This window comes from Mobula hypostoma, unplaced genomic scaffold, assembly GCF_963921235.1.
Source record: "Mobula hypostoma unplaced genomic scaffold, sMobHyp1.1 scaffold_103, whole genome shotgun sequence".
Lineage (NCBI taxonomy): Eukaryota > Metazoa > Chordata > Chondrichthyes > Myliobatiformes > Myliobatidae > Mobula > Mobula hypostoma.
The window spans coordinates 346,931-364,376 of NW_026948206.1; the positions used below are offsets into that span (position 1 = coordinate 346,931).

Here is a 17,446-nt window from a genome sequence, read left to right on the forward strand (position 1 = left end):
TACTATCTGTGCATTAAAATGACGAGAAAAAAAGAAAACGACAGTTGCAGGAAATTTAAAGTAAGGAGGAGAAAATACTGGAAACGCTCAGCAGGTCGGCAGCACCTTGAACCGTCCCACTTGTGTTCCTAGGTCTTCCACCATTTCTCCTTTCACAGATGTCGTCTGATGTACTGAGCTCCCAGCATTTTCTACTTTATAATGTTACATTTTGTTCCTGCTACACTGCAGGAAACTTCGCAGCAAACAGTGCTGGGCGAGATCCCACACAGCAAGAAGATAGTGAACAAATGTACTCGGTTTAGCTGCTGGGGACAGGCTGAAGTGTATCCGCATCCTCTCACAATCTACAGACCGGGGAACCAGCCTGAGCTCCGGCCAAGGCAGAGGGTCATTAGGTTCCAGTTTCACCTTAGATTGTGAATCGGAAATGGTAGGAACACCACGGCAAATCACAGGCATCTACTCCCTCACACATTCAATGCATATCCTCTGATATTAGATATTTCTAAACAGCAGAAAGATACTCCCTGTCTACTCTGTCTCTGCCTCTTTTAATCTTATAAACCTCTACCAGATTTCCCCTCAGTCCCCACTGCTTCAAGGAGAACAACCCAAAATTTGCACTAAAAACTGGATGATATTTGAATCCATTCTGATGAATGGTTAGGAAACTGAATTGTTAACTTTGTTCCTCACTCCATGTCAGTTCCTTACCTGCTGAGCGTTTCTATAATTCCAGTTTCTCTTTATTACATTCACCATGGAGTACTTTAAATCTGCTGGAAATGAACCAGTGTATCAGTGCTTGTTTTGTGATAGTTAGTAGAACAGTAAAGAAACCAGAGCTTTTCCCAGTAAAATTATCCTGGTTCCAGTTGTCCTGTTCTTCCTGGAAATGTGTTCAGTACAGTTGTTGCTGAGGAATGATAAGCTTTATGCATGAGGATCATTTGATGGCTCTGGGCCTGTGTTCAGTGGAGTTCAGAGGGATGGTGGTTGAAGGGGGGGTGGTGTGGGTGGGATTGATGATTTACACCAACTGAATAACAACAAGCCTGCTTACAGTGGGAAAGGAGAGGATGTCTTAATTAGACAGAGTCTGGGATCTGAGAGTGCAGCCTCAGGATAAAGAAGCATCACTTTATAACTGAGACGAGAACAATTACTTTAGTCAAATGTTGGTTGACCTGTGGAATTTGATACCCGGGGCAAAGGTGTTTGATATCATTATGTACCCAGAGAGAATGGGTCAAAACATGTCCTCACGGAGAGAAAGTCCAGAAAAGAAGGAGGTGGAACCAGCAACACACACAAAATGTTGGAGGAACTCAGCAGGCCAGGCAGCATCTATGGAAAAGAGTACTGCCTTGCAGAGGGTGGTTCGGGGAGCAGAGAAGGTTATTGGGTCTCCCTCCCTTCTGTCCAAGACCTCTTTCAGAGGCGATGCCTCCAGAAGACACGGTACATCATTAAAGACCCCTCACACCCTCTCCATGAACTGTTTGTTCTTCTGCCATCAGGCAAACGTTACAGAAGCATCAAAACTAAAACCACAAGGCTACTAAACAGCTTCCTCCCACAGGCAGTCAGACTGCTAAATAGCTGCTCTACCTGACTGTGCTTTGGACACTTTTAACTTGCACTGGACATTTATAACTGATTTTAACTGATACGTGCAACACACATCAAAGTTGCTGGTGAACGCAGCAGGCCAAGCAGCATCTATAGGAAGAGGCGCAGTCGACGTTTCAGGCCGAGACCCTTCGTCAGGACTAACTGAAGGAAGAGTGAGTAAGGGATTTGAAAGCTGGAGGGGGAGGGGGAGATGCAAAATGATAGGAGAAGACAAGAGGGGGAGGGATAGAGCCGAGAGCTGGACAGGTGATAGGCAAAAGGGGATACGAGAGGATCATGGGACAGGAGGTCCGGGAAGAAAGACGGGGGGGGTGGGGGGGTGACCCAGAGGATGGGCAAGAGGTATATTCAGAGGGACAGGGGGAGAAAAAGGAGAGTGAGAGAAAGAATGTGTGCATAAAAATGAGTAACAGATGGGGTACGAGGGGGAGGTGGGGCATTAGCGGAAGTTAGAGAAGTCGATGTTCATGCCATCAGGTTGGAGGCTACCCAGACGGAATATAAGGTGTTGTTCCTCCAACCTGAGTGTGGCTTCATCTCCACAGTAGAGGAGGCCGTGGACAGACATGTCAGAATGGGAATGGGATGTGGAATTAAAATGTGTGGCCACTGGGAGATCCTGCTAGAGTTTTCTCTGTTCATCTTTGTCATAATGAAACTCAAAGCATGTCAAGTTGAGTCTGTTATTTCATATTTCAGTTCGTTTTCCTGAGCCACTTCCTCCATCACCAGGGTAACAGCCCACCAGAGCTACAGGGTGTTGAACATTTTTGTCTCTCTCTGGTAACTGTCCCTCAGTGGCCTCAGGAGCCGGGGTGGATGCCCGGATGCCTTGAGAATTCACTGTCTGGAATGTGAATCCTTTGTTGGAATGAAGAAGATAACTAATGAATGTAGGGATTGCATTTATACAAATCTGTTTAGGGTGTCGCAAACATCTTGCAGTCAGTCAATATTTGTACATCAAAAAGAAGAAAAACCTGCAGTGAGTTTCCAGTGATTTATTTTCAATTTTATATTAAAAGATTTTGTTCTTGTTACACTACGGGAGTTGTGGCGGCCAATTTCTCTGCTCCAGATCCTGCTCAGTAATAACATAAGTGAACAAATGTGCTCAATTTACCTGCTGGAGACAAGTTAAAATATATTCCCAGTTTCTGGTGACCCACAGCCCGGGTTCCCTGCCCAGTTAAGCATCATCAGGTTCCAGTTCTGTTTTGGGATGGGGGAGGGGTGTTAATTTTAGAACTGGGAATAGACAAGACACTGCAGCATATTACCGACTGGAAAGAGTCCTGAGAGTGTTGGTGACTGGACTATAATCCTGGGATGGGGCTCCAGGATCAAGGAACTGGCAGTGTCTGGGCTTTGTCTTTGGCCCAGGTTCGTGCTTCTGCAGATGGGGCTGGATGTTCTTCCTTCTGCAATAAAGCAGAAGTTTCCGGTCTTGTGTGTGGACATTGTTTGTAATGCATGAGCTGTAATGAGAGGTTGGACAAACTCTGTGCTGCAGGAAAATGAATTTAAATTGAATGTTCCACAGAAGTCCATTTCCTAGGAAAGTTCGATCTTGGGTTGGGTTAAAACTTGGATTGTTTCTCTAGTGTGGTGCAGGCTGGCCTGAGACTAGGTAGAGGTTTCTGAGATTATGAGAAGCATAGGTAGTGTAGATAGACGGTATCGTTCTCTCATGGTTGAAATATCTAATTCCAGACAGCTTGCATTTAAGGTGAGGTGGTTTCAAAGAGGATGAGAGAGACAAGTTCCTCCCCCCCCCCCCCAGAGTGGTGCGACTGGAATGTGCTGCCTGCGGTGGTGGTAGAGGCAGCAATATTGGGGATTTGTAAGAGGTGTTTAGATTGTCACTTGAATGTGAGAGAAATGAAAGGATTGTTGGCATTGTGCAGGCAGAAATAATTAATTTAGTTGGACTTTTGATTACTTAATTAATTGGTTCAGCACAACATTGTGGGCGGAAGGGCCTGTATTGTAATGTTCGATGTTCTGTGTCTGTTGTCCAGAGGTTTCGGGGTAACGGAGGCAAAAGGAGTGAGTGGGAACAACAGCTCAGCTGGAGCCCGATGTGGGAAATGTGAGATCACCCACTTCTGTAGGAGAAACAGAAACACTGACTGTGTTTTAAATGGTGAGGGACTGAGGTGCAGTGGGTAGGGAGGAAGGTCAAAGGTACATCATATTATTGCAAGAGTTATTGGGTCCATCTCTAACACTACTGTCCCCTTTCCTGATCTCTCTCTGTCTCCATCTCTGGAGACAGATTGTCAACGGACTTCCTTTATAAATTTACTGATTCCCATAGTTATCTCGACCATTCCTCTTCCCAACCTATCACCTGTAAAATGCTCTTCCCCTTCTCAGTTTCTTTGCTTCGTACGCATCTGTTCCCAACTTGTGGCTGTCCTCCCTCCATTGTTCCCAGGGTGTGGCTGTCCTCCCTCCGTTGTTGATGCTGTCCTCACTCATGTCTCCTCCGTTTTCCTTACATTTGTGCTCACCCCATCTTCCCACCACTGTAAGAGTGATAGAGTTCCTCTTGTCCTTAATTACCACCCCTGCAGCCCCTGCAACTTCCACCATCACCAAAGAGATCTTACAACTAATCATATCTTTACCTTCCTCGCTCCCACCCACCCTCTTCTTTCAACAGGGATCACTCCCCCAACAATTCCCGTGTTCATTCATTCCTCCTCACTAATCTCCCTCCACCCACTTATCGCTGCAAGTAGCCTAAGTACTACACCTACCCGTACACCTCCTCCCTCACCTCCATTCAGAGGCCAAAACAGTCCTTCCAGGTGAGGCAACACTTCGCTGGGGTCATCTTTTGTGTCCCGTGCTCCCGATGCGGCCTCCTTTACATTGGTGAGACCGCCATAAGTTGGGAGACAGTTTTGTCAAAGCTCTCTGTATAATCTGCCACAAGGGGGAATTCACAGTGGTCAGCCATTTTAATTCTGATTCCCATTCGGACCTCTCAAATTATGGCCTCCTCTTGTGCCAAGATAAAACCGGCTTCAGGGTAGAGGAGCAACATTTTGTATTCCATCCTACAACCTAATTATATGAATATTGAATTCTCCTTCCAGTAAACAAATCCCCCACCCCACAAACTTCTCTATTCCCCACTCTGAACTTTAATTTCTCCTCAGCAGCCTATTATTTCTCCCTGGATCCCCTCCTTCCCTTTCTCCTACTGACAAGTCTGTGATTCTTTCATCTCCATGCTTGACTTCACCATCACATTCCAGCTCGCCTCTTTCCCCTCCCCTTTTATTCAGATTTCTTTCCCCCCCCCAGTAATGAAGAAGGCTCTTTGCCCAAAATGTCGACCGTTTATTCTTTTCCATGGATACTTCCTGATGTACTGAGTTCCTCCAGCATTTTGTGTGTGTTTCTTTGGATTTCCGCATTTGCAGGCTTTCTCATGGTTGTGTGGTAATTACCATAACAATTATTTGGGCTTTGTTGAGGTTGTACTGGAATATAGAGTAAAATCCAGTTCCCTATACTAACGCGGATTATACAGACACCAACAGACTGTTGCCCTGCAAGCGGGGCCAATGGTCCGGGCAAAGTGACAATTATTTGTGTTTTGTTGAGATTGTACCGGGAATATGGTGTAAAATCCCGCTCCCCACACTAACACGGGTCATACAGACCAAAGAACAAACTGCCGGAGGAAGTCAGTGGGTCGGGCAGCATCTGTGGAGGGAAATGGACCGTCAACATTTCGGGCCGAGACCCTCCCTTTGGACTGAGAGTGGATGGGAAATAGTCAGAGAAAAGAGGTGAGGGGTGGGGATGGAGCAAGAGCTGGGGAGTGAGAGGTGGATCCAGGTGAGGGGGAGGTGGGAAGGTGGAAATAGTGTCGGGGGTGGAAAGTGAGTGTTTGGGGCAACACGGGGCTGCAGAAGATGGAAATTAATTCCATGGAGGATTATCAAAGAGGTTAGAGAGTATTTATTTTAGAGACTCACCATTCTGATTTCTGGAGGACGATGAAGGTCAGTGATCGTCTTCACATAAAACAGATGTGTGGAGACTGAAGGGATCGAGGAAATGATGATCAGGCAAAAACATGTGGCTGAGATGGGAGAGCAGCTGCCATCTTGTTAATGGTTAGAGGGGCTGAATGGCCACCTCCTGTTTCTCACTTGATGTTTCAGTACTTCTGTCTTATGAGGCCCCTGAGGAATGTGAATATTAATTACTGTTGCAAAAACACCGAAATGATTTAAGTGAAACCTGCGCAATTCCTGTTTGGGTCTGAATTATGTGTCGGAACGGGATGGGAATTGAATTGATAAATCTGAGACGGAGTTGTGCAGGGGATGGTCGGAGGTGGAGAGCAATGAGAATGGCGATGCAGCTGGTGAAAATATGAAACAATGTGGAAAATACGGCAACAGGGTCGGGCAGCGTGTGAGGGGCGAGGAGCAGAGTCACAGGTTCAGGCGGGAGTCCCCCCACAACCCGTCACGTGATCAAATTTCTGGCTCCCATTTCAACGCAGATCTGCAGCATTTGCGGGGTTTTTCTTCCGAAGCCCTACCCCCGCTCTGATGACCATCACTTTGCGAATGCTCACAGTCCCCGGCTGGGCTTTGGTTTTCGTTCCGTTCCGTGTTGAAGCGGATCATCAGTGGGGAGTCGCGGGGCGCATCACTGACTACGGGGAAAATTGATCAATTTTCTATCGGTGAGTACTGAGGCCGATCCCGGGGCGGGGGGGACCTGATGTCGGGTGGTAAGTCCTGTTAACTTCCTCGAACTGGTGGCCTCGTCCTGCTTCCTGGACACATACTGCCCGGATCGGGCGGGGTTGTGGCACCTTCGCACCGAACCGCTCGAGATGAGCAGCTGCTCAGCCCCTGGGTTCTGGTCCCAGGACAGCGATGAAGTGATGATGCCGGGACTAAACCCATCCATTGATTTGTACCTGGGGAACTTTACCCGGTCCGGTTTCGGATCCAAGTTTCACCTGGATCGATGCCTGTGGTCGATAATTGTTTTACATATTTCCAGCAGACTGGAAGCGGCCGTTTGGCCTGTTGTGTTCTTGCAGACAGAGAAGGTTAGGATCCTTATGTCCTCGTTGTCCACGGGAGTGGTACCGGAGGATTGGAGGGAGGCGAATGCTGTTCCCTTGTTGAAAAAAGTTAGTAGGGATAGTCCGGGTAATTATAGACCAGTGAGCCTTACGTCTGTGCTGGGAAAGCTGTTGGAAAAGATTCTTAGAGATAGGATCCATAGGCATTTAGAGAATCATGGTCTGATCAGGGACAGTCAGCATGGCTTTGTGAAGGGCAGATCGTGACTAACAAGCCTGATAGAGTTCTTTGAGGAGGTGACAAGGCATATAGATGAGGGTAGTGCAGTGGATGTGATCTATATGGATTTTAGTAAGGCATGTGACAAAGTTCCACACGGTAGGCTTATGCGAGAATGAAATCTTTTTTTCCATGTATCTGGGTTTCTCAGAAGTGTGCATGGTCCCTCCAGAATTTTTAAAGGAGCAACCCAGGCTGTTTAATATTTCCTCATGATTAAAATTGTTTTTTTTACATGTACCGAGGCACAGTGAAAATCTTTTCTTCAGAGCTGCAAGGAGTGTTGCAAATTTTTATTGCTCTGTAGTCCGTGCCTCTCAGCGTAGAGACAGTGGCCTCAGGAGCAAACGTAACAGAGTGATAGTGGGAGGAAAAGATGCTGTGAGCATTGACTGTACGGGATGGATTACACCAGGGTCTGAATGAACTGAGAACTAACAAATGTAACAGAGTGACAGTGGGAGGAAAGGATGCTGTGACCATTGACTGTACGGGATGTATTACACCAGGGTCAGAATGAACTGAGACTAACAAATGTAACAGAGTGACAGTGGGAGGAAAGGATGCTGTGAGCGTTGACTGTACAGGATGGATTACACCAGGATCAGAATGAACTGAGAACTAACAAATGTAACAGAGTGACAGTGGGAGGAAAGGATGCTGTGAGCTTTGACTGTATGGGATGTATTACACCAGGGTCAGAATGAACTGAGACTAACAAATGTAACAGAGTGACAGTGGGAGGAAAGGATGCTGTGACCATTGACTGTACGGGATGTATTACACCAGGGTCAGAATGAACTGAGAACTAACAAATGTAACAGAGTGACAGTGGGAGGAAAGGATGCTGTGACCATTGACTGTACGGGATGTATTACACCAGGGTCAGAATGAACTGAGACTAACAAATGTAACAGAGTGACAGTGGGAGGAAAGGATGCTGTGAGCGTTGACTGTACAGGATGGATTACACCAGGATCAGAATGAACTGAGAACTAACAAATGTAACAGAGTGACAGTGGGAGGAAAGGATGCTGTGAGCTTTGACTGTATGGGATGTATTACACCAGGGTCAGAATGAACTGAGACTAACAAATGTAACAGAGTGACAGTGGGAGGAAAGGATGCTGTGAGCGTTGACTGTACAGGATGGATTACACCAGGATCAGAATGAACTGAGAACTAACAAATGTAACAGAGTGACAGTGGGAGGAAAGGATGCTGTGAGCTTTGACTGTATGGGATGTATTACACCAGGGTCAGAATGAACTGAGACTAACAAATGTAACAGAGTGACAGTGGGAGGAAAGGATGCTGTGACCATTGACTGTACGGGATGTATTACACCAGGGTCAGAATGAACTGAGAACTAACAAATGTAACAGAGTGACAGTGGGAGGAAAGGATGCTGTGAGCTTTGACTGTATGGGATGTATTACACCAGGGTCAGAATGAACTGAGACTAACAAATGTAACAGAGTGACAGTGGGAGGAAAGGATGCTGTGACCATTGACTGTACGGGATGTATTACACCAGGGTCAGAATGAACTGAGACTAACAAATGTAACAGAGTGACAGTGGGAGGAAAGGATGCTGTGAGCATTGACTGTACGGGATGGATTACACGAGGGTCAGAATGAACTTAGAACTAACAAACCAGTTGGGGTGGGGTGGCAATTGCACAGTTTGAGGTGTTGCTGACATTTTGCAATCAGTTACTATCTGTGCATTAAAATGACGAGAAAAAAAGAAAACGACAGTTGCAGGAAATTTAAAGTAAGGAGGAGAAAATACTGGAAACGCTCAGCAGGTCGGCAGCACCTTGAACCATCCCACTTGTGTTCCTAGGTCTTCCACCATTTCTCCTTTCACAGATGTCGTCTGATGTACTGAGCTCCCAGCATTTTCTACTTTATAATGTTACATTTTGTTCCTGCTACACTGCAGGAAACTTCGCAGCAAACAGTGCTGGGCGAGATCCCACACAGCAAGAAGATAGTGAACAAATGTACTCGGTTTAGCTGCTGGGGACAGGCTGAAGTGTATCCGCATCCTCTCACAATCTACAGACCGGGGAACCAGCCTGAGCTCCGGCCAAGGCAGAGGGTCATTAGGTTCCAGTTTCACCTTAGATTGTGAATCGGAAATGGTAGGAACACCACGGCAAATCACAGGCATCTACTCCCTCACACATTCAATGCATATCCTCTGATATTAGATATTTCTAAACAGCAGAAAGATACTCCCTGTCTACTCTGTCTCTGCCTCTTTTAATCTTATAAACCTCTACCAGATTTCCCCTCAGTCCCCACTGCTTCAAGGAGAACAACCCAAAATTTGCACTAATAACTGGATGATATTTGAATCCATTCTGACGAATGGTTAGGAAACTGAATTGTTAACTTTGTTCCTCACTCCATGTCAGTTCCTTACCTGCTGAGCGTTTCTATAATTCCAGTTTCTCTTTATTACATTCACCATGGAGTACTTTAAATCTGCTGGAAATGGACCAGAGTACCAGCGCTTGTTTTGTGATAGTTAGTAGAACAGTAAAGAAACCAGAGCTTTTCCCAGTAAAATTATCCTGGTTCCAATTGTCCTGTTCTTCCTGGAAATGTGTTCAGTACAGTTGTTGCTGAGGAATGATAAGCTTTATGCATGAGAATCATTTGATGACCCTGGGCCTGTGTTCAGTGGAGTTCAGAGGGATGGCGGTTGAAGGGGGGCTGGTGTGGGCGGGAGTGATGATTTACACCAACTGAATAACAACAAGCCTGCTTACAGTGGGAAAGTGGGATGTCTTAATTAGACAGAGTCTGGGATCTGAGAGTGCAGCCTCAGGATAAAGAAGCACCACTTTATAGCTGAGACGAGAACAATTACTTTAGTCAAATGTTGGTTGACCTGTGCAGAAGGGGTTAAATACAATATTAAACTTTCTTCACGCTTGAATGACAGTGTTTTGTCCAACCGGTTTGGATTTGATTTCAGCGGAACGGCCGCTCCCTGTTCTGAGGAATGTACACGGACAGGCAGCTGCTTGGACGCAGACCCTGAGCACCGAGTCTCACAGAACAACAAGCCGCACCTTCCAAATCGGTCAATCATCTGCCCGCTTCCCCTTTCCATTCCAGTCCTGATGAAGGGACTCGGTCCGTAACGTCGACTGTTTACACCCATCCATAGAGCAGCCTGACCTGCTGAGTTCCTCCAGCATTGTGTGTGTTACCATGGATACGAGAGATCCGTGTGGGGCAGCAGGTGGGGCTATTTATGAAAAAAACGATACACCGTATCCACAGTCTCAGAATATTCTTGGGGAGTTAAGGTGAGAATAATTCAGCTTCTGATATTTATTTTGGATCTTTATTTCCAAACAACCAGTTATCTGTGCATTGGATCAGCGAATAAGAAGATTGTTGGGTTTTTAAGCCACTTCTGGCTGTGGTGCTTTTTGTGTTCCTACTGTTTCCTGTTTGCACGACTGACATTTTCCACAGGTTAGGTAAAGATTAAGAACAATGGCCACCAGTTTCAAAGCAAGGGTGTGAGATCTGTACAACAAACATCTGTTCCGTTCCAGAATTTCCTATTTCAGACGAATGCATCTCTTGTTCCTGCGTCAATTGTGGGTGTTTTCAACTCCACTCCTCAATGGCCAGTTGAAGCAAAGACTGATTCTGTTGAAGGCCGAGATTTTTGATAAAGAACGGGTTCGAAGTGTTACAGGGATGCACATGGGGGAATACAGAATGAAATTTTAGATCAGATCAGTTCTGATCTCATTATCTGCAGCAACAGTTTCGAGTGGCCTGTCCAGTAATGTGTTTTGTTGTGTTGACTGGAAAAACTCTGACGATTTAATTAATGTAAGCTTACTAGTATGTGAAGGGAGATATGATTTTATTTATATAGTTGAACTGAACACAAGCAGTTTGCTTGATTTAATGATTTGCATTTAACTTTGTGCGTTAAATGTGTGCCCCAGCTGCGTTAGGGTGTCGAACTTTTGACTTATTCGGTCAGCTGGCCAGTATGGTACGGGACAGCAGAACGTGCTCCCCGTTCCCTGTCCCTGACTCTATGTAGTTTCCTCATCTACCGCGCGCACCTCCCACTGCCTCACTCCATGTGGCCAAAGTATTTGAGCTTTTCAAGTCTCCTTATCAGCAGTCGGGCTGTACTTCTTCAAGTGTTGACTTGTTGGATCTTCTTGCTGTCAAATGAACTCATAGCACTTTCCTCCAGCATCCAAGTTCAAAGGCGTCGATTCTTTTGTGTTCCGCCTCACTAATAGTCCAGCTCTCACAGCCACACATCACAACTGGAAATACCATCCTTGACTATACGGACTTCGGAGACAATGTTATATCTCCGATCTTCAGTATTTTATCGAAATTTCCATTGCTTCCCGTCCCAGAAGTAAGAACTATTTAATTTCGTGGCTGCTTTTATCATCTATAGAAAACTTGGAATCGACAAAATTTGTTACTGATTCCACTTCCTTTCCACTTATTACCATTCAGTTGATAGGGCTGGCCAGTATTTTTGATATTGAACAACCAGTGAACTTTTCCACTTCCTTCTTTCACTTTCATTAGAAACATCCTCAGATCCTCCTCACTTTCAGCCATTAGAGTAGTGTCACCAGCATATCTGAGGTTGTTGATCCGGCAATTTTTATTCCAACACTTACAGTCCTCGAGACCAGCATTCCTCATGATGTGTTCAGCTCATAGATTAAATAAGTAGGGTGACATCATGTAGCCTTGTCATACTCCTTTCCCAATGTTGAACCAGTTTGTTGTTCCGTGTTCAGTTCTAACTGTTGCTTCTTGATCTTCGTACAGGTTTCTCATAAGGCAGATCAGATGTCCAGGTATCCCTATTTCTTTAAGGATTTGCCACAGTGTATTATGGTCCACACTGTCGAAGGCTTTAGAGTAGTCAATAAAACACAGATAAATACTTTTCTGGAATTCTCTCGATTTCGCTATTATCCAGTGTAAGTTAGCAATTTTGTCTCTGGTGCCTCTGCCTCTTCTAAAACCAGCTTGTACATCTGGCAGTTCTCATTACATAGATTGCTGGAGTCTTGCTTGCATGATTTTTAGCATTACCTTGCTAGCATGTGAGATTAGTGAAACTGTTCGGTAGTTTGAAAATTCCTTTACATTTCCCTTCTTGGGAATTGGGATATAAACTGTTTTTTTTCCCCAGACTACAGGCCATTGTTAGGTTTACCAGATCTGCTGTCAAATTGCATGCAACACTTTTACAGCATCACCTTTTAAAGTTTTAAACGATTCAACTGGACTGCTGTCACATCCTGCAGCCTCACTATCGCCCATCCAACTTCACTTTCCAGAGTGTCCGGCTCTAGATCAACGAGGGAGTCACTGCAGGTGTCTTTGCTGTTGGGATATTTCCTGCACAATTCTTCTGTGCATTCCTGCCACCTCTTTTTGATGTCTTCTGCTTCTGTATGGTGCTTCCCTTTTTTATCTTTTCCTGTACTCATTTTTGCATGAAATGTTCCTTTGATTTCTCTTATCTTCTTGAATAGATTTCTTGTTTTTATCCAATTCTTTTGGCTTCTTCAGCTTCTTTGCTTCGCTCCTTTAAGTCAAGTTTCCGTATCTTTCCTTGCTATCTTCTTGGACTTTGTGTTCAGTTGGAGGTATTTGTTCCGATCTCCATTGGCCTTCTCTTCTTCACTTCTCTTCACTGCTCAGCCTACGCAAAAAGCCAGTTTGCTTTCCTGGTTTTCTTTGTGTTTGCAATATTTTTTGGCACCTCTTGTATAATGCTCCTGACTTCTATCCATGGTTCTTTTGGCTTTTTCTCTACCAGCTTTAATCCACGAATCTGTTCCTCACCTCCACGGCATATTCTTCAGGGATGCTATCAACATCAAACTTCTGGTACGTTGCTTTTCCTGGTGTTCTTCAGTTTCATTCTGAGATTGTCATAGAACAGAGGGACCGAAGAGTTTAAGTCCATAGTTCACTCAATACGGCAACACGGTGGTGCAGAGGTGTTTACCACACCATACTTCAACAGTCAGAGTATTGAGAGCAGGAGTTGGGACATGATGTTTTTTTTAATTGAAATACAGTGAACCGCGCTGCCCATTAATTCCCCCGATTTGATCCTAGTCTTGTCAAAGGACAATTTACAATGAACAATTAACCTTCCCAGCAATACGTCTTCAGACTGTGGGGTGAAACCGGAGCACCCGGAGGAAACCCATGTAATCACAGTGAGAACCTGCAAACTCTTACAGTCATCGGTGGAAATTGCAGCCGGGTCATTCGAACTGTAAAGATTTGTGTTAACCACTATGGTGCCATTGTGTAAGTCATTGGTGAGACTGTGTTTGCAGTACAAAGTATAGTTCTGCCCTCTATATGTTTGAAAAGGCTTGGTTAAAGTTGAAAGAGTGCAGAGAAGACTTGCGAATGTGTTGTCAAGACCAGAATGCCTCAGTTCTGGGGAGAGAATGGCCACTCTATATCTTTACTCCCTGGAATGTAGGAGACTGAGCAACGACCTTACAAAAGTGTTTTTAAATTATGACGAGCAGAGTAACTGACTCAATTTTTTTTATTTGTGTAATTAAGATTATCGCCAGCAGGAGGTGCTTTCTTCCACCCAGACAGCACACAAGCAGACGACTATCAACCAACGTCAGTCAGAGTCAGAATGGACACAGGTATGTTCACTGGGCTCCTTCTCATCAAAACTCTGTCGTCATGGTACACGTGTAGTCAAATCATCAATATTTCAGAGGAATAAACTTGGGCGCTAAAGGGGCACAACAAAACTGCCATTATTGATCCTACTGGTAAAGCGACCATGAGCAATGGAACAATTCACCAGGTCTAGTGCAGTGACCTAACAACGGGAATGGTCGAATCACTCCGCTCACCATGCAAATCTTCACCTGAGTGAAAGGGGAAGGAGCTACTGAATAAGGTGGGTATGGGTGACACTCAGACAGCGGGCAATGTAATAGTCCAGGGAGCAGACAGAATTTCTGTCAGTATTTGGTACATCCTGATGTGGGAAACACCTCCAACAGCCAGTGAGAGAAACAGATGTTGTTTTCTCTTTTGGAAGGCAAGTGGTGAATTTCCCCTGGATTTCCGGGTTGTTGCTCAATGGAGGTGAGGGGAGTTCCCGGTGTCTGTTTTCTGTGGCCGAGTTAAGGAACATTATATTGTGGGAGAACGGTCTGGGTGCGGGAGACAATGAACAGGAGACATTTTAAACAGGGAATGTGAGTGGGCTACTGAGGCAATGAATGTCCTTGGTGAATAAGATTAAAGTGAAACAAGAGAGTAAGTAGAGAGGGCAATGCACACTATGCTGGAGGAACAGCAGGTCAGGCAGCATCTATAGAGGGAAATGAGCAATCGACATTTCGATTTGAGGAATGTTAAGCTGAGACTTTGTACATTGATTTCAAATTTGTCCTGGTCACATAGAGTCAGGACTGGAGGAGCATTCTTCTGGGCGAAGGTCTGTGACCAGTAGTGCCCGCATGAATCCGTATATATACTTTGTAAAACCACATAGGTGGACTGATCCATCAAGTTACAGAGTCGGCAGAGTAATGTAAATTTGGGACTGTTGTCAAAGTGTTCATCATCCAATTAGAAATATGAACAGAGAGACACCAGGTAGAGTTAATTCGGGCAAATGTGAGGAGTTGCACCTTGGGAGGTCAAGTGCGTGAGCGATTTGTGCAGTGAATGCTGGGTCATTTAGGAAGTCTGATGTACGGACTGGTCTTGTGATGGATGTGCATAGCTCCCTGAAAATGGCAACACAATTGGTAGCATGCTAATGACGGGTTGATGTGTGAGTCAGTATTTTTTAAAGTTGTGCTGTAACTGGATGAACGTTGGTTAAGAGACAATTTCAGTATTGTGCACAAATCTGGTAGCCACATCATGAGAATGGTTTGGAAGTTCTGGAGAGGGTGCAGATGAGTTTCACCATGATTACAGAATATAATCAGTTACTGTACCCAGATTACAGAATATTGGCTGCCAGGAGAGGTCAATCAAGCTTGGATTTCTTTCCTTGGAACGTCGGAGACTGAGGCCTTATCTCAGAGAATTCATAAATTTATGAGAAGCACAGCACAGTTCGATAGTCTGTGACTCGGTGCAAACATCAAGCACGGGAGTGAATAGGTTTAAGGTTAGAGGGTACAGTTTAAAGGGGATTTAGGATGCAGGTTTTTGCACAGAGAAATATCAGTGTCTGGAATGAGCTGCCAAGGGAGGGACTGGAAACAGATACTCAGGAGCACCTGAGAGGCATTTGAACTCATGAGTAGGCCGGGAACAGAGGGATATTGACCAGGTTCCTGAAGATGGGATTGGTTTAAATTGGCATCGTGTCCGCATACACATGGTACACTCTACTATTTTATGTTCTATGACTGACTACAGATCTGAACTCTGCAATCTCCGCCTTCCTGTCAAATTGTGAGGATCACCAACTGTTCCGGTTGACGAGATTCTACATGGAGCGACTGGAGCAGGCGATTGAGGAGGGAGTGGAGGGAGTCGGCTTCATGTTAATGGGCGAGGATCACTTCACCGGGCCAGAGTATCACGTAAGTGGTAGGAACATAGATTGACTGTAGATTCTACTGAATCAATCACAGATCAACAGAACCGGTGTAACGGCACCTCTGGGCTATGAAAATCCTGCAATGCTTGTGGTCAACATCAAGAAAAGTGTTTTTGTTTGCAGAAACCCTGAACGTTTATTCACCAGTATAAGCCTCTGTCCATTTTTCAGAATACATTACATTTAGACAGGTTAGGATACAGACAATGATTGATGGGTGAATTTAGTGGCGTGGCGCTTGACAGATATTGCAAGTAGACATAGGACAACTTCACAGCACTCAGTCTGACATCACATCATGTTCCCAATGCTTGACCTTAATGGGCATTCACCAGTCTCTCTTGATAGTGACTTAATTCTCAGCTCATTTCTCGAGTCTAGATTCAACCCCATCATCAATTGAACAGGCAGTACTGAATGTCGTCTCTCTTTTCAACTACTGACCCTCTTGCATTTGATCAAATATCCGAACATGCCTCATGGTTCAGTTACCTTCTATTCCTTGTGAGAGTTCCATTTGGAGTCTGTAATTACCACAGCATATACCGTTAACACTGGGAACTGCAAAATCATACATTTGAAAATAGGCCAAGCATCTGCAGCTAACCCAGGATTACCAAGAAATGCCTTTCTCATGGTCCTCCTGTTACTGGGACACGTTCATCTATTGCTCATCAGATTGAATTTTAGTGAAGAGCCACACATCATCGCTCACCCTAACGTTCCACACGAAACAGCTGACAATTTCAATCTGAACTTCCTTCTCTGCATTACTACCATTTGACTTTGGTCTCTCTAACATGCACAAAAGTCCTGCAATTGCTGTCTGCTCCTCACTGCCAGTTCCCAGCTATAGGCTGACAGTGGACCCCTCATGGAGCCTGGCAGTTAATTGTGAACCTGCTGCTGTTCACCAGAGATTACCCCAGTGACCCCGTCATAGTTTGACTTAGTCATAGTCATCGAACTCTACAGTACAGCAACAGGCTCTTCGGCCCATCAAGTTCACACTGACCTATTACATACTTAGTTGCATTGATCTGCACACCATCTAGAAACATCCATACCACTCTCATTCATGTACTTATCCAAATTGTTTTTAAATGTTCAAATTGAATGCACATACATCACTTCTGATGGCAGCTCGTTCCATATTCTCACCAGCCTCTGAATGAAGAAGTTCTCCCTCAAATTTTCTTTCATCTTTCATCCTTAATCCATGACCTCTAATTCCAGTCTCACCCAAACTGAGTAATAGATGTCTGTTTGCATCTACCTTCTCTATACCTCTTATAAACTTTTATACCACTATCACAACTCTCCTAGTCGTCCTACACTCTATGGCAGTCCTAACCTATTCAAACTTTCTCTATATCTCAGGCCCTCAAGTCCTGACAACACCTTGTAATTTTTTCTCCGCTCGTTCAATCTTACTGATATACTTCCAAGACGTAGATGCACACATTCTCCCAATTAGCCTCTGCAACATCAATTTCGACATAATATCCCAACTTCTGTATTCAATACTTTAATTTATGAAGGCCAATATCCTAAAAGTTTTAGCAGGACATCTACCTTTGACAACACTTTTAAGCAATTTTGGATCTGTAAGGTATCGGCAAGTTGATGGTGCCTGGAGGTTTATGACAGGGAGTTTCTCCCTTTTGCCGCCTGCTATCGGGGATTCGGGAGTCGATCAACTCAGGACTTTGAGACTATTTTTTACTGTGCCCATGGTCTGTTCTTCATCAAATTATGGTATTGCTTTGCATTGCTGTAACTATATGTTATAGTAATGTGGTTCTGT

The 17,446-nt window shown here is 44.8% G+C and overlaps 1 protein-coding gene across 8 annotated transcripts in view; it reads left to right on the forward strand.

The window, feature by feature from the left end:
• The window catches only part of LOC134341818 (uncharacterized), a 44,953-nt gene extending 28,239 nt beyond the window's left edge, over window positions 1–16,714 (forward strand). For 2 of the 8 annotated variants that reach the window (XR_010016867.1, XR_010016872.1), the window contains 4 exons: window positions 6,173–6,358; window positions 9,982–12,914; window positions 13,614–13,705; window positions 15,456–16,714. Coding sequence is in view for 1 of the 8 variants with exons in the window: in XM_063039754.1 (XP_062895824.1) it covers window positions 13,614–13,705; window positions 15,456–15,646 (283 nt within the window). In the remaining 7 variants the exon portion in view is untranslated. Of the gene's footprint in view, window positions 1–6,172; window positions 6,359–9,948; window positions 12,915–13,613; window positions 13,706–15,455 lie in introns of all 8 variants that reach the window. The other 6 variants (XR_010016870.1, XR_010016868.1, XR_010016871.1 and 3 more) reach the window with 6 other exon arrangements.
• The last annotated feature ends 732 nt before the right edge of the window (window positions 16,715–17,446 follow it).